This window comes from Symphodus melops (genome assembly GCF_947650265.1).
Source record: "Symphodus melops genome assembly, chromosome: 18".
NCBI classification, from domain to species: domain Eukaryota; kingdom Metazoa; phylum Chordata; class Actinopteri; order Labriformes; family Labridae; genus Symphodus; species Symphodus melops.
The window spans coordinates 2,268,623-2,289,709 of record NC_136708.1 but is presented as its reverse complement, the minus strand read 5'-3'; the positions used below and the strand labels follow the sequence as shown (position 1 = coordinate 2,289,709).

General features: G+C 47.3%; 2 protein-coding genes across 3 annotated transcripts in view; one reads left to right on the top strand and one right to left on the bottom strand.

Annotated features, from left to right (window-relative positions):
* The window catches only part of LOC306839679 (uncharacterized protein), a 53,716-nt gene extending 40,732 nt beyond the window's left edge, over positions 1–12,984 (top strand). Inside the window, exon 2 of the mRNA XM_079368487.1 lies at positions 11,945–12,984. Within this exon, the coding sequence (XP_079224613.1) occupies positions 12,079–12,864 (786 nt within the window). The 5' untranslated portion in view covers positions 11,945–12,078 and the 3' untranslated portion in view covers positions 12,865–12,984. The remainder of the gene's footprint in view (positions 1–11,944) is intronic.
* The window catches only part of epb41a (erythrocyte membrane protein band 4.1a), a 31,924-nt gene that overhangs the window by 10,756 nt on the left and 81 nt on the right, over positions 1–21,087 (bottom strand). For both annotated transcript variants that reach the window (XM_079368477.1, XM_079368478.1), the window contains exons 2-16: positions 19,778–20,103; positions 18,720–19,019; positions 17,929–18,033; positions 17,809–17,851; positions 17,651–17,726; positions 16,824–17,042; positions 16,192–16,279; positions 14,608–14,760; positions 14,083–14,180; positions 13,830–14,005; positions 9,698–9,945; positions 8,909–8,983; positions 8,477–8,524; positions 7,388–7,450; positions 4,232–4,402 (exon numbers count right to left, since the gene is read on the bottom strand). In XM_079368477.1, coding sequence (XP_079224603.1) covers positions 4,232–4,402; positions 7,388–7,450; positions 8,477–8,524; positions 8,909–8,983; positions 9,698–9,945; positions 13,830–14,005; positions 14,083–14,180; positions 14,608–14,760; positions 16,192–16,279; positions 16,824–17,042; positions 17,651–17,726; positions 17,809–17,851; positions 17,929–18,033; positions 18,720–19,019; positions 19,778–20,095 — 2,181 coding nt within the window. In that variant the 5' untranslated portion in view covers positions 20,096–20,103. The remainder of the gene's footprint in view (positions 1–4,231; positions 4,403–7,387; positions 7,451–8,476; positions 8,525–8,908; positions 8,984–9,697; positions 9,946–13,829; positions 14,006–14,082; positions 14,181–14,607; positions 14,761–16,191; positions 16,280–16,823; positions 17,043–17,650; positions 17,727–17,808; positions 17,852–17,928; positions 18,034–18,719; positions 19,020–19,777; positions 20,104–21,087) is intronic.

Here is a 21,087-nt window from a genome sequence, read left to right as displayed (position 1 = left end):
ACCGCCAGCTTCATCTTCCTCCTCCTCCTCCTCCTCCTCACCCTCGTCAACCCATTCAACATCACTGTCTTCCTCCTCCTCTTCCTCCAGCAGGCAGTCCTGTCTGTAGAGCCGCCGCCCCACGTGTGCTGGGGACAAACTGCAAGCTCTTACCTTGTGTCCAAACAGTGACTGCCTCCCTCGCTGTGCTCAGCAGCAGCAGCAGACCAAGAGAGACAAGAGAGACAGATAACAATGAACACACAGGTGGGACAACTGACAGGAGGACGGGGGGACGGGGGGGATGGGGGGACGAGGGGGACAGGATATGGAGGATGCAGGAGGGAAGGTGCAGCATGAGCGGGGGTGCAAGAACATGACTTGAGGTGTACATGTAGGCTACTGGAGAAAAACTACAAACTCCAGGAGTCCATACTCCCCTAACAGACGCTTCATCTCAGCACTGCGACTGTGACTTGAATTAATTGTAGCGTCAGTTAAACCAGAAGTCAGCGAGACGGTGCTTCACTTCATAGTGTTTGATTGTGTCCGTGCTGACAGGTAACACACTCAGAGAGCTGAAGTCTGTATGTGTGTAGGAAACATCTGCAGCGTGCAGGTGAAGCTGCAGATGGACGCGGGTCAACAGATTGTAAATAACGTCTGACCGTGATTGGTTCCTGCTACGAGTAAAGAACAGCAGAGCCGTTCCTCATGTGTTGTTATCGGCTACCGAGGAAACGATGTGACATATTCAAATGAAGGTTTTCGAAGGGTGTCGACTGTGGCGGAGTTCTGCTGACTCTGTTGTTCCTACAAAAGGTGGCAGGTCGGGACAGTGACGTGGTCTAAAGAGAGGAAGGAGGGAGGGAGGGAGGGAGGGAGGGAGGAGTGCTCTGAGGATTAATAAATCTTTGCTTCATGGTGGGAATAGGAAAGGCAATCTCTGGCAGCTAAAACGCTAGCTAGTGCAAACTGTTTGGCAGTGCAAAGTCCTCGAGATGCCAACAGGAAGGAAGACACAGCAGAAGATCTGGCAGAGCCTGACTGCGTAATCTGCACTGCTTCATAATGGGAGCATTACAGTGTAGTACTGGCGCCTCTGATGTCGAGGAGCTTGCCATGAAACCGTATTTGTGATCATTGTGCTAAATAAAGGTGATGGGGATGCTTTATTGCACACTAGGCAGGATGTGTGTTCAGCCTGTAAGACTCTGCTCGGGGAGCTGCAGCGAGGTGATGCAACACACACTACTTCTATTTTTTTCATCCCATGTGTCATCATAATTTTATAGCATTCAGCAATAATATGAAATTGCTGAAATTGTGCCTCAGGCTCTTTTGCAAGAAAAGAAAAAAAGTGACACTACGACTGGATTATTGAGTAAAAAAAAAAATGGTTTCAGTGCAGGATTTGACTTCTGAGAGAGAAAGTGTGTGTGTGTGTGTTTAAGTTTGGGGTGGAGGGGAGCCGAGAGCCACGGGGAAACAGGGGCAGGTCGGAGTACTGACATCCTCTGTGACCTTCAGCGTCATTGTCTGAGGGTGGAGGGGGAGGTGGAGGGGGAGGGGGAGGGGGGATGGAGCTGCTCGGGAAACAAGCCCAGAGTTTGAGGGGGAATGGAAAGGAGACTGAAGAGATATAAGACAGAGAAAGGCACATAAAGACATCCGGGGGGGAGGGGGGGGATACAGGGGGGGGGGAGGAGGGTGAGACAAATGAAGAAGGGGAAGGAGGGGGGAGGTCAGTCCTCTGGCTGCGAATCATTAGTCTTTAGCTTGTTTTCCTTTTTCAGTCTTTCACTCATCACACCAGGCACAAGAGTCATGCATCATCAGGGTTAACCCAGCCATGCGATTGGTTGGCAGATCAAGCAGGATGTCAAAGCTGCGGCAGCCAATCGTAGAGTGACGGCAGGGGTAAGAGGGCGCGGGGTTAAAGGGGGCGGGATCCAGCCGATAAAAGGTGCCAGTATGCTTCAAAGTAGTGATTTCAAGATCACTGAACAGCGCTGAAACCCCTCCCCCCTGAATGATCGGCCACGCCCACCTCTAAGAGTGATTGGACGATAAGATGATGAGAGAGTATGAAGAATCTAGATCGCAACGCAATGAACTCCTGAGCGTAAAAGATAAACAACAGTAAAAGTAAAAAAAAAGAAAAAACTGCAGTTCCTCGAGTGTCCACTTGAGGTCGTCTCTAAAAGTGAGTCAATCTCAATAGAGCCCCACGTTAAAATGTCAGACTTTACAGCAAACAATAATCGCCTGTTTTCATCCTATCAAAGAGATTTATGAATAATTAGGGGTGTGGCCTCTTTGAGTGACAGCTGCTATCCAATCAGCTAAATCAGTCACTCAACTTAATGAGACAAACAAGTCTGAGATCCACTTTTGGTCACCATCGCTGGCTCGTCAGCTTGTTCAGTGATGTCACACATTTATTGACTTGTGGGTTTTTTCCTCTCACAGGAAACAGCTTCTTTAGTTAGCAAGCGGCCGTCAATCAGCTGCCTCTCGCTGTCCCTGAGGACACGTCGGGCGTCTTTCTGTGTCTCTCTGGCTCACTCAGCGTCTCCCTCTGCAGGAGCCACAACACTTAATGAACTTGTTATTTCCTCTTCAGCTCCTCCCTCTCGTCCTAAGGAGGCCACATCAGGCTTCAGAAAACTACAATAAAAAAAAAAGCTGAAGTCCCGGCTCTAAAGAGGCAGCTGACAGGTACATCTTTTCCCCTCGACACATCACAGTGTGCAGGTTGTCTCATGAGGACGCACGGACACCTGAGCCTTCATAGACATGTTCAGGCAACATGTTTGTTAATTGAATGAGCTGGTTTGAAGCATACTGAACCCTTGAGCTTGCAGCCGAGCACAGTGTGTTGTTATCGAGCCTCCAGCTGCCGTTCTCTTTCTTTGACTGGGCTCAGTGTGAAACCTGCTGCAGCCTATGTCACAGAGCTCCAGATCAAGAAGATACCTTTACCTCAGAAACGCCGCCAACTAGTTTATATGCAGGTACAACAGTGGACCTCCTCTCCTGCACGCACACACACACACACACACACACACACACACGCACACACACACACACACACACACACACACACACACACACGCACATTCGTCCTCGCTTCAGCAAACATGGAAAAACATCCCGAAGCGTCTAGCCCCTCTGTGACTGCAGCTACAGTCATGCTGAAGCGGTGAAATGAAATGGAGAAAGCCAACAGCACCACCCAGTGGACGATCAGGGTACTGCTCAACATCCTCGGCTACACGGGGCAAATAAGTTTGAGACAGAAGTATAACAAATGTGTGTCTTCAGCCACAGTACTTCTCTACTTTGAGATATGGAGATTACAGGTCAAAGGGTAAAACTTGATAACTAACCACACAAGACAGATGCAAACTAATATTAAGAGTTTAAGAACACGTCCAAATATTCCTTCTCTTACAGGCGGCTCCAACAAAGTAATATGAAGAATCTTTTCCTTTATAAGAGGAGCCGACTGAGGAAGAAGAAGCACAAACGCTTGGATTCATCACAACATTTCAACCAGAAGAAAACGACCACCTGACCTCCGACCTGACCTCCGGTTACTGAACCTCCCCCCCGGGATTAATCAAGTCTTTCTGATTCTGGTTGAAACGTTGTGATGACCTTGAGCTTTTTCTTCGCTCACCTTCCTACGTGCTGTGCACATAACGGCCTCCTCTCTCTACAGCCCTACTTTTCATTTTGCTCCGTTTCCCCCGAGGAAAGGTTTGGATTGATCTCGACTTTATGTATCCTGTAAAACCAAGAGATACAAAAACAGCTTCTTCCCAGCAGCCATCAGTGAGACGAACGAGTCGTAGAATGCTGAAGGTGACTTTTAGCCTGAGTAACAGATCCTGACACGTTCCACCCGCCACGAGGAAAATAGTTTGGGATTCTGTGCCGGCCAATTAGACTTCAAGTGGGGGCCCATGCCGCCGTTTTGGACACGCCCCTGCTGACTTACTGAGAGTCAGGTGATCAAAATGACATCACCTCTGTGTCCACGTCTCCAGCTCAGAGAAAGAGGAGGGATGTGATTGGCTGAGCTGAGCGTAAGCCTGGGAGCAGGGGAAAGCTGTTGGCGTAGCCACATAGCAAAACAAATAAAACACTCCGAGTGTGTGTGTGTGTGTGTGTGGATGATGCGACTCTGTGAATGAGATTATCTGGAGAATAATCTGCAGTCCTGCCTCGCAGCGCGGGGACTCACCGCTGGCTGCAGCTGGCCGTTGATGCTCGCCGTGCGGAAAGGTGAGTTGGTGGAGAGACGTTTGTCCCACTCGCTGGGTCGAGGCTCGGGGACCGACTCCATGAAGCTCCTCTTCAGCTCGCTGATGCTCGTGTGGTGACGCATGATGCCAGTCTGGGTCTTATCCAGGTCCTTCAACAGGAAGGTGACAGTCAGAGCAGGTCGACAGAAGGTGACAGAGTGACAAACTACAGGAGGAGGAATGAACAAAGTGTGCACTTGTATTTAGCCTGCTTGTTTCCTCTGTTATTCTGAGGACATGAACATTATTCAGTCACAGCGTTCATCAGCCTGAACTCGCTAGCTCGTTAGCTGAACTGATGACGGCTCCTGATTGGTGGCTCACGCTCTGACTGAAGTGTGAAACCTCGTGTGGGCGAGTTCAGTTTGCAGGAAAACAATTCATCAATTAACTTAGTGATGCACATGATGGGATCCTCTGCTGTTTCCAGGGGCCTTGGATTTATTCATAAATAGCTTTAAAGCTTCAAACTTTATTTTATTATCATTATTTAAGCTGAGCTGTAAATGTTCTTCTTTGATGTTTGCACCTTTCAGAGTCTGATTCACGACTAAAAGACTGCAGCAGCTAACAGCTCTAAACACTGAGCATCATCCGTGCTCGTTCTCAACATCTGTTTCACTTTGTATGAAACACTAATGATGTTCTGGCACACGCTAACAGTCGTCGTGCTCTTGCATGGTGTCTGACTGTGGAGAGAAGCTGTCTGCAGCTTTTCTCAGTGCGGAGCTGCACTCTCACTCTGACGTAGCTCAATGCTAACTAATGAAACCATTTCATAACAAGGACAACTTAAAGGAAGTAATATCTACAGAATTCATGCACACATGCTTTATTTTTTTTTATTCATAGAGAGGGGGAATCATTTCCTGATCACTGGAACCTTTACACTTGATCATCTATTTGAAACACTGCGGCGCAGTTCCCACCAACTCTCAGATTTCAACACTTTTTGCAGTGAGGCTGATGTGCGTAACGAGGGGACATTTTCCCACCCGATGGCTTCAGAACGGCTGACTGAACCCTCAGCGCGTGTTCGGTGATTTCATCTTTTTGATTTATTTGCAAAGGTTGAGAAAGCGTAAAAGCTGCGCAGTCTTTTTGTGAATCACGACCTCAGTGTGCAGACTTCCATTCTTCCTCACAGAATAATAACCATTCTGTTGTTCTTTCATACTTTCCAATCAAACTGCTGGAAAGTGAATATTTTAATATTGCAGCCCTAATGTGGGACGCAGATTAAAGCTAAGCTAAAGGCGAAACATTTTCAGAAGAAGCTAATTTTTCCAAGCCAGAGAAACTAATGAAAACTTGACTTCATGGTGTAAAGCGCAGGCTGAATACAAGGCAGGGGGCTGAATCAGAGACAAACAGGAAGAAGAGGCCGACATGTCACATTGTAAGCAGACTGAGGTTTAACCAAGAGAATGTCTGGATGTTAAAAAAACAAAAAGGAGACACTGAAAAGTTGAACAGTTTGTCACCATGATGACAGTAAAATATAATATATAAATGTAATATAATAATAAATGTAAGATGCCTCCTTCTCTTCACTGGAATCACATCACAGGGTTAAAGTGAGTGTTGAACATAGAGAACACGACCAATCACAGGGGGTTGAATTATTCAAATACATGGAAACAGGAAGTCCTCAGTAACCATGGAGACCAGAGAGACACAACAACACAGTGCACAATGTGTGAGAGGCGCGACATGACTGGGAAAGAACAAAAACCTGATTTAATTGTTTTATTATCTCCCTGCTGACACATTTCTGACTGCAGCTCATTTAAGAGTGATATTCAGATCCAAGATGGCCGCTCCATCGACACAGACGCTGAAACTGTGTAAAATACAACAGATGGTTACTTTTAAGTGGTTCGCCGTGAGTGCTGATATAAAGTCTGGACTTGGACCTGTAGCTGTACGCATCAGTCTGTCATGTTTATGGTTTGCTTCACAACAGTCTTGTTGTATTTTAACTGACAGCTGCTTCGTCGTCCCAACAGTCCATGCAATTTATGTTGTTTCATTTTCTTTTATCAAAGGTCACATTTTCTACTCCTCTTCTCCATCTTCCTCTCACTCTAACATGTGTCTCTAGTCCATCTACGAACCCCCCAATGATGAGAAAAGTCCATCCTCTCCGTCTTCTGCCTGCTCCACTTTTCAGAAAATGTGTCGCTCAAACAGGCTGTTTGGAGATTTTCCCTTCATGACATCACAAAGGGCAGTAGCCCCTCCCCCAGGTGGGTGACACTCCCACAGCTAGGTGTTTGTCCTGCCCTCTGAGTCTGCCTTCTCACCGTAAACAATAGGACATGGAGCCAGAAAGCAGCGAGTACACCCGAGCCCTTCCAGAGAGGGGGCGTGGTCAGACACAGCTCATTTACATATTTAAAGCTACAGACACAGAAACAGCCTGTTCTGAGCAGGGCTGAAATAGAGGGGTTTATAGACATGATCAAATACAGGATCAGAGTGGATTTACAACAACACACTTCACACACATGATGAAGAGGAGCTCTGACACTGATTTACACTGAAGAGGAGGAGATCATGTGACCTAAAAATAAATAAACTAATCCTTGTTTCTTTAACAGTAAAATGCATCCCTTATTATTGGGAATGTTAAGGTCTTTCAGCATGCTGTCACTCATCTTGTTTAACATCCAGTGGTAGAGCTTTCAAGAATAGGAAATGTCACAAAGGTGCATCACTATTATTTTGGAGCTTTTAGTACAGAACACTTTAAATATATTGTAGGATAACAAACATGTTGTAGTTTGTTTTTTATGAGTCCACACAGACACCAGAGCTCATGTCTCAGACTTGTGTTCAAATAAAGCTTTCCCAGTCATATCTCACAAATGAAGTGATGAAAAGAGGAGAGACGAGAGAGTCAGTGGAGCTACTTGCATGAGAGTCAGAGAGGAAAATAGTGCATGCCAAGCCTTTAGGGTTCAGCTGGAAACGAGGCGAGAGATGAAGAGAAACAGAAAGCAAAAAAAACAAACCAGAAACGTTCATGCAGAGAAAGAAAAACGAGACGACCAACAGCCAGAACAGAAAACTGAAGACGAGCATATACAAACCTCCAACATTAAATTGCTATGTCTGATATAAATCGTTTCCCCCTCAAGTTTCTTTGCTCTTTTCTGCAGAAAAAAGGGAACACCTGGTTGGAAATAATTCACTCAAACATTTTTAATATTTGATTTGTAATGAAGTCCACAAGCAGCGCTGGCCGAGGCGGTGACATGGGTCACAGGTCTCAGTGTGTGAGAGGGTGCTCAAACACACACACTTTACAGGGCTGTGTGTGTGTGTGTGTGTGTGTGTGTGTGTGAGAGAGGCAGACACACACTCAATGCTGTGAGCTGAGTTTCATGCTGTTCATGCAGAAGCTGCGGCGGTGCAGAGGCGTGTGCAGGAGGAGAAACCGCGTTCTGCTGTCACTCCAGACGTTTCAACTTTTATCAGTCACACTTTGAATTTCAACAGATGAAATAATTAAACAGTTAATCTTTCTTTACTGTCCAAACTATTGAGAAATCTGCAGACAGATTATTCAAGTAAACTTTAGATTGAAACTAATTAATGCTGATTAATTGCTGAATGTCAATAGTTAAGTTAATCCCATGATTTGCATTTTAAATCAGTTTAAGTTATGCTTTTATTTTGAAAGAAAGATGATGATGGAAATATTTAATTTGGGACCTTAAACACATCACGACTCAGGCGTAAACAGAGACAGCCCTTTGACTTCCTGTCCCATTAAAACCTCGCTGTTTAATATTTCCTTTAACGCACTTTGTTTCTGAACATCAGGACAATCCTTCAGAACTTTGTCTGTTTGTAAAAAGCTCTGTGGGTTTATTTAGTTCTTGGGGAGAAGAAGACGATCACGACTGAATGATCAGAACTGATCGGTTTTTCATGCGCGAGTGAACAAGTCGATGTGCAGCTGACATGATGCGTTCAAGCTCATCACAGAATCACGGCCAGCCAGAAATCATGATCAGAATCCGGACGGTTACAGCGCCCCCTTGTGTCTCTGTGATGGAGAATGCGAGACAACAGAGACAGAATCAGGCGTCTTGGTGTGTGTGTGTGTGTGTGTGTGTGTGTGTGTGTGGCCGATGCAGGGATGAGGATGTGAGACGAGCTCAGACCATGCTAACCTTCCTCACACGCATCACCTCCATCTTTGTTTTGTCCTGAGGAGAGTGCTGCCCCGCCCCCGCGGCGCCCAGCAGAGGAGAGACACAGTTACTGCATGTTACAGCTCAGTGTGCCTTTATAACACGGTGACACACACACACACACACATGCGTAACTCCTCCCCCTGATGTCTAAATATAAACTCAATCAAACCTGCAAACAAATACAATTATCTCCTCCTGTTTTACTAAAACGTGCAACAAAAAAAGAAAAACATAATTTCCATCGACACTCATTTAAAGGCCGAGAACATCTGACCTCAAGCAGCTTCAACTCTTCACTTCTACGACGGCCATTTCTTAGCAGCGTTACAGGAAGTGAACGTCTCTCTGAGTCACATGAACCAACATGCTTCTGTCTGTTTGCAGTCTGAACATGCAGCACAAACAAACCTGGCTCTTTCTCTCTCTCTCCCCGTTGGCCGTGGTCACGGAGGGCGAGTGCCTTCGCTCTCTCCTCGCCACGGTCTGATGGCACACACAGACTCACACTGTCACCGCGGGGGGCTTTTTTTTTTTTTTTTTTTTAAACCAGGAACAACCACTCACTCACACTCTCAAACATCAGGGGCCGTGTTCACAAAGCTTCCTCCAGTCACAAACGGGTCGGAGCAGCGAGGAGATCTTTCACAGCCTCGTGGTGTCGATCAGAGTTTATTCAACGAGCGGTTTCATGCTTTCTTTTCACCTCCAGAATCACACCGAGAATGTTTAGCATCTTTTGTCGAGATCAACCAATCACAGCTCTCGAAGGATGGAGCTAGTGATGGGGGTTAGCTCCGCCTCCTCCCGCTCAGATCGAAGTTTCTGATTCGTGCTTCGCTCAGAGCGGCTTTGAAAAACGTTCCCACATCCCAAATAAACGAGGCGCGCTCTGGAATTATTCTCTGAATGTCTGCGGATACGGGCCCAGGAACAACCTCACACACACACACACACACACACACACACACACACACACACACACACACACACACTCCCTCACTGCCTTAATGACACTTCTGATAAAAGTAACACTACAGGAGAAACACAGCAGATTGAACGACATGTAATAAATAATAATTCTGCATCTGGAACATTTCATCAGACTTTAGATCTTCACATTTCTGATCGATCAGTCCTGTCTGCTCCTTCACTTCTCTGATATCTGATAACAACACCGAGCCGCGCTCTGATCTGTACCTTGATGTCCGGCGTGTTCTCTGGTCGGGGACTCTGGCTCTTGCTCTGCTCGGTCGGCTGACTCTCCGCCTTCTTGGCCGGCTTCCTGATGGCACAGCGGGGTCCTCTGAGGGCGGAGCCGTCGCGGTGGTCAGAGCGGCGCAGGGCGCTGAGCAGCGGGGACGGGGTCGCCTCCCCGGGTGACACTGGTGACATCACAGGAGCGCTGACCGGACGAGTGGACTTATTGTCGGGGGTGGACGCCATGGCTGTGGAGATAAACAATGGAGTCATTCATCAAACGGAGACGTACAGAACAGAAGCACATAGAACAACTCTGCAAACTTGAATGATGTTTAAAGGTTAACAGCATGTTCTGTCTGACGCTTTCTTCAGATTCAAAGGTTTCAGAACAAAGTCTATTCATGGTCCTTATAGGTGTCCTATCAATATAAAAATAACTGAACATTAGGTCATAAAGTACTTTAAAAATATTGAAAGGTTTTTAAATTTAAATTTCTCAAAATGACAAATCCTCCTCTCCATCTTCCTCTCACTCTAACATCTGTCTCTAATCTGTTGACAATGATAAGAAAAGTCCATCCTCTCCGTCTTCTGCCTGCTCCACTTTTCAGTAAATGTAAGTAAGTAAATTTTATTTATATAGCACATTTCACAGGCAGAGGCCACAAAGTGCTTCACAAACAAAGTTAAAAACATCACACGCAATATACAGGTCAAGACAGTACAGAGATCAAAACAGCCCTAAAGAGGCTAATTAAAAGCCTGGACAAATAAAAGCGTCTTCAGTTGACTTTTGAAGGTGTCAACTGATTCAATTGAACACAAAGATGGCGGAAGTTCAAAGTATCAAACATGTCCTCCAACGACTCTTTGATACGAAACAAAGAGTCCCAATCATAAGTTAGTAAAGCCAGGACACTTCCATTTGTCATGTGGGCTGCTAAGATCACATATAGTGAAACAATAACCATTAACAATCTGCACAACAGAGAGCGAGCCGGGGCACTGCCGGTAACAGGCGCCATCTTGCCTCCAAATGTGTGCTCAAGCAGGCCGTTTGGAGATTTTCCCTTCATGACATCACAAAGGGCAGTAGCCCCTCCCCCAGGTGGGTGACACTCCCACAGCTAGCATCACTCACTCGTTCCCTTTATGGTGAGTTTTGAAACATGCAGATCAATAATAACGACAACGGCGCGAGTTTCAGTGAAAACTTCGACAATACTAAAAACATTTACAGATAATAAACATGTGTAACATATATGACACATATATGACACATATAACATATATTAACATATAATACAGTAACATATTGAATGTGACATGTAGTGACATATTGTCAGACTTTCTTTCTGCTCACAGACTCTCGTCTGTCACCATCATCAGGACAAACTAGCGTTACGAAGGCTAACCATATTTACTCTTTATTGAAACTGATCAAAGGTTTCATTAAAAGCCTTCAAAACGTGAACTTTACCGTGTTTCTGCGTCCACGCCGGCCGCTCGACTCGTCCGTCTGAGAGCAGCCGAGTCAAACGCCACTCTCCGCTCGCAAAACCGCAATGCATGATGGTATATACTGCTTGACTAGTGACCATCGCTTGGCATTGTGGGATACACTGAGTGGACTGTATGGGGAATCATGCTCACTCAGAATTCGGACAGCACGAGAAAGTGGCGTGTTCACTATGTAGTGAAGAGGCAGTGATTTGGGTCACAGTAAACTGTAAACTGTGTCGTAGACACACGAACAGGTTCTCTTGATTTGCACAATAAAACACACAGTTCTGATTAGAGAGCATTCAGATGTGTTTGTGATGTTGAATAAAGTTCGATTTAAAAGAAAACAACAAAGTGTTCCGGACTCATTTTAAACACCGGCTCATTTATGACAACAGAGCGTTCTGACACACAGCGAGGAACCTCAAACCTCCACACTGAAAATCATTACTCCTCAGACCAGTTATTGTTAGCATCGATCGTTTTAGGAAACCCCGGCGAACACGTCAGAGAGCGGCGTCATTACAGCGTCTCTCCGTCCTGAAGACAGCATGCTGCTTCTGTTGGACCACATCCTGAGGCGAAGCCGTCAAAACGTAACCCGACTGACATCTGCACCCAGGCAGTACTTCTACATTTCGTTCCCCCAACCTGAAGAGGGTGGACTGCCGCAGAGCCCTGAACCAGAAGAGCTGGCTCTCAGGCCTGCCGGGGCGCCGTCTGTGCGGGGAGAAGCTGGAGATGCAAGACGGACGTCTCTGAGGAAGCTCTCAGCTCTGGAAGAAGACAGTCCTGATCTGCTGCCCGTCAGTGTGCTGGCAGAGGTTCCTCTGCCCACTGAAGAGAAACAGGACGTTGCATACGTGAGGGAGAACATGATCCCTGATGTCCGATGGACAGAGTTTCCGTCTCTGGATGACCAGCTGGATGATTTCATGTCCCAGTATCTGCACAGAAGGGCACACGGGATTCCTCTGCCTGATGATGTGGACATCACAGAGAAGGACAGGAAGTGTCTGGCCATGGATGACCTTGTGCAGGACTTGTTGTCCCTGACTCTTCGGGACAGGCCTTCGCCTCCAGGACGTTCACCTTCAGATCTGTATGAGACCGATGATCTTCAGAGTGAGGGCTTCTATCTGCCGTGCCTGTTCCCGGCTCTAAAGGAGGAAGAGCCTGAACTGACGCCACTCAGCGTGCTGGTGGACATTCCTCTTCCTCAGAGTCCTTCAGTTGACGCCCTGGATGAAAGGTTTCCTGTAGACCTCCATGAGACAGAGATCTTGTGTGTGAAGAGAAGAGGGTTTCCTTCTCCACGTGATGAGATCCCTCCAAAGGTTTGCAAGCTAATGCTGCAGGAGGATCCTCACGCCACACGCCCTTCTGCCATCATGCTGGACACGAGGTCCGATGGGAGGAAATATCCAAACATGAAGAACATTGGCTTTCCTTCTCTGGACGAGCCCATTCAAACAGAGCGTCCAGGCCTCCAAACTGTAAACCTTAATGAGGCATCGTTAAGAGGTCCGTCATGTGATCAGGAAGTTCCTCTGAAGCTACGACAGCTAAAGCCTCGGGAGGATCCGTTGGGTCCCAGTCCTGCACCTGCTGAGAAGATGTACCCAGATATGAGAAGCATCGGATTTCCGTCTCTGGATTAGCTCAGGAGACCCGGAGAACCGTGCAGAGCACGAGGCCGAGGAACACAGAGACACCCATCGCAAGATTTCTCTGAACCTCAATAAATGTTCTTAACATTTAAATAAATCTGTTTGTTGGTACTTTTGATTTTGGGCATTGAAAGAAATATGACCGATAAAAAAACAAAACAAGAATGAGACGTGTGCTCACCGACCACTTTATTAGGTACAGCTGTTTATCTGCATGTTATTGCAAATATCCAATCAGCCAATCACATGGCAGCGGCTTAATGCTTTAGGCATGTCGACATGTTCAAGAAGATCTGCTGAAGTTCAAACCGAGCATCAGAACGGGGAAGAACAGCTGTTGGTGCAACACGGACTAGTGCTAGTGCTAGTGCTAATGCTAGCGCTAGTGCTAATGCTAGTGCTAATGCTAATGCTAGTGCTAGCGCTAATCTACCCATTACCAGGGTCTCCACACACACGACCATCTCAAGGGTTTACAGAGAACGGTCTCCAGACGGGTTGGAGCTGATAGAAAGGCAGTAACTCAAAACAGCCGAGGTCTTTATCAACATCTCTGAACACGTCTGACAATTAGCACAGGCTCACCAGAAACCAACAGTCCAGGATTGGAACAACGTTGCCTGGCGTGACGCGTGCTCATGCATCAGCTCTGTGTTCACATCATCACCTGGCCTCTCTCACAGCGTGGATTCACTCTCCTGCTGCTGGAAGCTGAGCACGTCTCAGACTGATGAACCTGTGAGCTCGTGTTATCAGACCCAGGGTTTATCAGCTGTGGAGCCGCCGTCCGTCTCTCTCCACCGAGTGACGGCTTCACTGTATCCGACAAGTCTGAATCCTGGCTAACCACAGCGCTAAGAACCCCGAACAGACATCATGGTGCGGCAGCATCCTCAGAACGTGAGGAGGATCTGCGTGCTGATAGGCTGGTTTAAACACAAAGTGGGAGAGCGTACCTCCGTCCAGGCTGCGGGAGTTCCTCTTGCTGGATGAGCGCTGGAACAGAGGAGCCGGCCTGTCGATCAGGGAGCTCGCCTGTCTGGTCTGAGCCTGGGTCCGACCGCTGTAACGGAACTTGGAGCCCAATGCCAGGAACTTCCTGGGTGTGGTGGCCATCTCCGTGGACGTCAGTCTGCACGCACAGGGAAACGAATACAGACCTTCTACTCTGACAGAAAAACAAACCAACATGATGAAACAACACGGTACCTGAAGAAGGTGTGATGCTCCACGCACACTTTCCACAGCTTCTTGGCCGCCTTGTAGGTTGGCAGTTTGAAGCCGATGGCGCTCTCGTACTGTTCAACCTGTTAGAACAAAGACAAACAGACAGTCAGCGTCTTTCTGACCTTCAACGGGTTCTCGTAGAAAACACGAGGTGGACATGAGGCCTAATAAATGATGCAGTCAAAGAGCCTTTAGGATGCTGCATGCAGAGTGAAGGAGGCAGATTGCTACAAAGAGACATCAGCTGTTTGTTGGGCTCCTCTGATCTCAGACAGATTTATCTCTTCAGACTGTTTTCGTTTGTTTTGTTTTTTGACTGCGAGGATGAGAAACCAGAAAAGCTTCTCGGTGAAGATGATTAAAGGACGACAGCGCAGACAGAATAGAGTCAGCGTTTGAATCCGATCCACACTAATGTGTTTCTCTGCTTTCAGATACATTCAAACACCAAACATGAAAGGAGGTCTAAAACAGGCCTCGTGGTTTCAGGAGTCTGATCTGTCGTACCTCAGACGGTCGGATCTTGATGAAGAAGCTGCTGCGTTTGTAGGACACCTTCAGGACTTTGGGCCAGGGGAAACGATTGATCCTCAGCTTGTCTTTGTAAACCATCAAACCGCCGGAGCAGACGCCCAGCATGATGTCCACGCCGTCCAGGTCCTGAGAGACAGGGGGGGGGGGACGGTTCACAGTATGTGAGGTCAACACGTACGGACACTTCTTGGATTGACCCATCCAGGCACCTGTACCTAAAAATACTCCCTCTGTCTGCATGTATGAAGAGTTTCTAGCTAGAGGCCTCTGGAGCCAGAACAGTCTCACACAGAAATAAAGAAATGCACGAAAAAGGACAAAAGACTGTATTTGGGAGTTGTATATAAATATGACTCGATACACAAATGCATTTTTAATGCACACACAAATGTGTTTCAATCCATGTATAAACACAAAATAATATTTGTAAACACATTTGTGATGCCATGCCATCACACTCTACAACTCCTCACTTGATGGGGAGGAGGACTAGAGCACACGGGACAGAGGGGTAGGAGTTGGAGTGTCTTTCCTTCTACCCTCACTGTGCAATAACACATGGACACTTTCACTTGTATGTGCAATAATAATCTCAACCAAGTGCAATAATCGCAACAATAATCATTGCCTTTTTTTTGTATATTTTGCTTCTTCCATGCATATTTTTTGTATATTTTTTCCAACGGAAGAGTGTTCTATTATTTATGCTATATTATTCTTTACATTGTTACTTTTTGTTTTGTTACCTGCTACATTTTTATTTTTATTGTTATTGTATGTGCTGCTGGAACCTAAATTTCCTTGAGGGAGTCATCCCAAAAGGATCAATAAAGTTCAGTCTAAGTCTATGATTCACATAAAAACTCACTTGTATGTGATTGCCCCTCTTTCACTTCCTTTAATCATTTTGAGCCCTTCTTAAAACTTCTCTTCACGACTAATCCTTTAAATCTTATAAATGTATTTTTTTACATTCTTTACCAACCTAAAAAGTCTCACTCTTCTTCATCTTATACATTTTTAACAGATTTCTCCTTCTGTCTAAATCTTCTGTTTTTACAACATGTGATGTCTCTGGTTTCTTCTTCTTGTATCTGAGTCATCGCTTTGTAAACGTCTGTTTTTAAATAAAGTTGTTATCGTGATCAGTCCTGAAGGTCAAAGGTCACATCTTCCTCAGGCCTTGCTCCTTGTATGCATCGTGCCTGGATGTGCTGATCTCTCCTTGCACTGCTCACCGACCACCACAAGGGGGCAGTGCGGGCGTGTGAAGGTCCCTCCCTCTATATGAGATTAAATCCAGCTCTGATGCAAACAGATTGACCTGGTTTCTGCTGTAAAAGCTGACGGTCACATGTCGTCCTGTTGTTCTGATCTGCACGCTGCCGCCGGGATGTTTCAAGAAAGCAAACAGCTGCAAACACAGCGTGTGTGTGTGTGTGTGTGTGTGTGTGTGTGAGTTTGTGAAGGCTGCGGCACACGTCGACACACAGACACAGTGTGGTTTGTTTTCACCTGCCTCTAAATGTCCTCGTGAGTTTGGACCACTGTGCTCACCTTGGCCTGGTGCAGGTCGACTCCGTACATGGACAGCTTCTTGGCGTTCTCCAGAAACATCATGTCGGCCTGAGCCGGACTCATCGACCTGACACAAAAACACAAACTTTATCAGCACCAAGAAATCACAACTCAAGACACAGATGCATCCAAAGAAAGATCACCGGTCATGATATGATTTAAATAAAACCCTGCTAAATGAAACAGAATATAAATATGTTAAAGGACCAATCAGAGAGCTGCTCTCTTCCTGTGTGATCATGAAGGAAACCTGCAGCAGCCAGTATGTCCTCCTTCTAACTTTAGATTCTGCTCCTGAATGCTCTGGATCTGATTGGACCAGAGAAGGTAGGCGGGGCTTTGAAGGCCGTTTTGGACGCCCCTGGGTTTGCCAGATATGAGAGCAGTTATCAGGTGAACAGGTGTTGCAGCGATGGAAGCGGGCAGTGGAACTGCTTCAGATAGAAGTGATTGTACCCGAGCTAAAAAGCCTCTGCATGTTTCTAATAAGCTCCAGCAGCAGAAAGCTGCTCAAACTAGGATCAATGTTGGAGATGAAACATGGAGAGAGGTTAGAACGCAGAAAGCTTTACAGACTCATGCGTTTCCTCCACACACTCTGCGGCTCTGACCTGTACGTCTGGTGCAGCTCCATCATCTTGTCCTCCAGCTCCTTGGTCTGACCCTGGGCCATCTTCAGCTCTTTGGCGTACTCGCTGCCGTGCACCTCGGGGTCGTGCTCCCCGAGCTCCGACTGCAAGGCGTACGATCCCAACAGGGCCAGCGTGACGAAGGAGCAGGGGAGGCAGCCCTGCAGGATGTCCTTCCTCAGCTGGAGACACAGGTAGTACCTGCACACACAACATTGAGCCAATATACTAGACTTAGTGAGCAATAAATAAATACATCACTTGTGCACTCACATGTCCATCCTTATATGCATGATAGTGTTCATACATGTTACTGGCTCTTTTTTTAAAGATCTATTTTTGGCCTTTTTCCTTTAATATGGAGAAGGAGAGAACGGGGAGAGACATGCGGGAAAGGAGCCACAGGCCGGACACGAACCCAGGCCGTCCGCGCGAGGACCACAGCCTCGCTACATGGGACGCGCACGCTGCCGCTGCGCCACCAGCGCCCCGCTCTTTTCAACTTTTATGCATATTGTTTCACATTTTTATATTTTTATCTAATTTAATTCTGCACTGTGGGATCTTTCTTGCTAACCTGCTTTGCTGCTGTGAAACAGTAAATGTCTGTTTGCCAGATGAATAAAGGATTATGTTAGTTTATATTTGAGTCCCGCAGCAGTCGCTCTGTAGATCTGAAGCTGGAGGAGATTTCTGTTTTTACCTTCTTTGTTTCGTTGACGTCAGGTTGAGGCCGAGTGTGTGTGTGTGTGTGTGTGTGTGTGTGTGTAACGGTAACACAGAGCAGCCCTGACAGGTCTCACTGTTACCTGGTGATGTCCTCAGAGAGCTGGGCCGGGTCCGGAGGATAAAACTTCACGTTGAAGGTGAAGTTATAGTTGGCACCTGGAGCGAGACAGAGAAGCTGTGAGACAAAGGTTTCACTGAGAAGACGGGCGGAGGGATTTAAAGACGGCGCTCGGCTCACCTTGCACCTGCCTGCGGATCTCTTTGGTCAGGTCCATCCAGGTCTGAGGAGCAGAACAAACCATGCATTACTCTGACGAGTAAACAACAAACAACATGTCTGACTCCAACTAAAGCTGACCTTCATGATGGGAGTCTCCCAGATGGCCAGACCATAATAATCCTTCTCCAGCAGGTTGAGGTGGTCACACACCTTCATGAACAGCTCCTGGCCTTTGGCGTGTTTCTGGCACGCACACGCACACACACACACACACACACACACACACACACACACACACACACAGGGGGAGCGTTAAACCCTTGACCTGCTGATGTAACAGAACGGTGTGCTGTGTTTTATTAACGTGCTGATCAGAGCAGCAGATGGTGAGAGAGTCTCGGAGGACGATCCCAGCGGACGCTTTAACATCTGTCAGATTCACACTGAAACACGCTCTCTCTCTCTCTCTCTCTCTCTCTCTCTCTGTCTCTCTCTCTCTCTCTCTCTCTCTCTGTCTCTCTCTCTCTCTCTCTCTCTCTCTCTCTCTCTCCTGACTGATAACTTTCCTCTGGTTCAGATTTGGTGACGGTCCATCAGGAAGCAGATCACGTCGTCATGGAAACGACTCAGTGAAGTGGTGTTAGTTTTAACATGTGTTGCTGTCAGCTGACTTTTGCCTCTGTGACTTATTGTCCCTTTTGATTTACTGCCGCTGTTAAACATCCAGATTATTTATCAGACACTTTTATCCAAAGTGACAAACATGAGAGAGCAGCGAGGACACACAGGGGCTCATTTACTTCCAAATAGAAGTGTACGAGGTGGTGAATGTGTAGGTGTGACCTGCAGCTGTCTGATTGAGCAGTGACACACACACACACACACACACACACACACACACAGTGCAGTCAGAACCTGTTCATACTCACGTCCAGCTCACACTCAAACAGAGCGTCGTCCAGCAGCGTCACTTTGATCTGCATCGTCTTGGGTCGGCGTGGAGCTCGAGGAGCTTTGGCCTCCTCCTCCTTCTCTCCTTTACTGCCTCCTTCAGGACCTCCCTCCTCCTCCTCCTCCTTCTTCTCCTCCTCCTCCTTCTCCTTGTCCTCCTTCTCCTTCTCCAGGGTGGCCTCCTCTTCTTTCTGCTCTTTGTCCTTCTCCGTGTCTTTTCCCTCCTCCTCCTCCTCCTCCTCCTCCTCCGCCGCCTCCTTCTTCTCTACCTGCACAGCCTGACACACCAACACTTTGATTAGGTCACAGCGCTGAACTCCTCTGACCTCTGACCTCTGACAGTCATGAGGGTGTTAAAGTGTGTGATGAAGAACATGTTGTATCTTTCAGTACGCCACATTTCATGCACGAGCACGGACACATAATCAATCCCGTGCAAAACCGTGAACTCCAGAATTTTAAGATGAACTTCTTTAAGTGCACGAGTCGACGTTGTTCACCCGTTAAACCAGCGGACATGTCGACGTGATGACTGAGCTCTGAGTCTGTCTTGATGATGATGATCTGATCTAGAGGTGCAGAGGTCAGCGTGAGTGCATCCTAACTCGACTCATGATGAGCTGTCTTTAAACAAAAAAATAAAGACTTCACGAAAAAAAAAAAAAACATGTTCTAACATGTTCTAACATGTTTGACCCCAAATTCACACGGATGCAAAAATCTAACGAGGCCAAAAAAAAATTAATCGCCCCTCTCTCCCTCCCCTCCGGTCGCTCTCAGATCAGATCCGTCGATTGTTCACCTCGCTGAGGCTGAAAACACCCGCCTCTTTTATCCCTCCCCATTTTTAATTTAATTTGCACGAGAAATAAATAGAAATTAAAGTCCCAAATGATCCTGCCGTCCTCTGATGAGGTGACCTGATGGAATTGAATTGAAAGCCTCCCTCCTGTCTGAGACGCTCACATCTCTCTACACCAACACATCTATGTTACATATATCTATGCTCCATGTAATATCTAGTCTGGTTTCTGACCTGAGCCTCAGCGCTGCTCACCGAGTGCTGATCCGGGGCCACCTCTCCCTCCGTCCTGAGCTCCGGTTCGGGGTCGGCGATGGGGGCCTTGGCTTCTTCCTCCCCCTCCTTGTCCTCCCTCTCTCCCCCCTCGCTGTCGCACTGCGAGCGCCTCTTCAGGAAGGACGAGAAGAGGCGGGAGAGGCCGCGGCCGGCAGAGTTGCGGTTTCGGGGCCGGAGCTGCTCGCCCTCCTCCGGCGAGGGCGGCCGGGCTTCCTGGCCGGCTTCCTCCTGCTGCCTCGGCTTCTTCTGGTGACTCTCTGCCTCGTCTGTCGTCATGGCAACAGCTGGGGAGACACAGGATGGGTGGATAGAGTCAGAAATGGAGGGGGGGGGACAGAGAGAGCGGGTAGTGATGGGGGGGACGGATTAGAACCCGGGCCGCCGGCCTAAAAGACCACGAGGCTCCCCAGAGAGTCTCTGGCTTCTGATTGGCTCGTGTTTGCTTCTATTTGTGGATGACCTGTGAGGACGAGGCCTCAGCATAACTATCTGAAGCTGTCAGTAAAAACAGTGTGTGTGTGTGTGTGTGTGTGTGTGTGTGTGTGTGTGTGTGTGTTGACAGCGATGCTGACCTCCTGCTGTGATCCTGATACTACAACAGACTCCGTTTCCCATCATCCCTCACACCAGCAGCTCTGATTGGCTGCAGGCTGTTCTATCCGTACGAGAGCCGACTCCTCACATTCACTGTACATTCTGACACCTTCACACACGCACATTTGCAAACACACACACACACACACACACTCTTTGTCACAGCAGAGAAGGTGGGCGGCTGCAACACAACAGTCAGATTGTTGTTGCCACAGCAACAACAACCGAGTGGAACCAAGGCAGCGTGTTTTTGTGTTTGCTTTCTCGACGTGTGATTAAAAACAACCTTGAAACAAAGAGAAGGATCTTTGGTTTACATCTCGACACAAACACAAACACACGACCGTGTCCACGTGATGTCCACCAGATGTCATTTATAAACACGTCCAGTTAAATAAGGTCAACACTGTGACATCACAAAGGAGGGCGAGAAACTTTATAATCTGATATATGAGCCGACATCTTTGGTCTGTGTTGATCCTTCGAGTGCATTTATCAAACCTTTCAACCTTTCCTCCTGTGAAGGAGCCTCAGAGCCTCATTGTTCGTTCCATCGGGACGTTTGTTTTCAACACTCTGACCTGAGACTTTGACGGACCAGTCATAAGAGTCATTTTCTCTCCACAGGCGGCGTGTCAGCGCTCGCTGCTCTCCTGCTGTTTGTGTCGACTCAC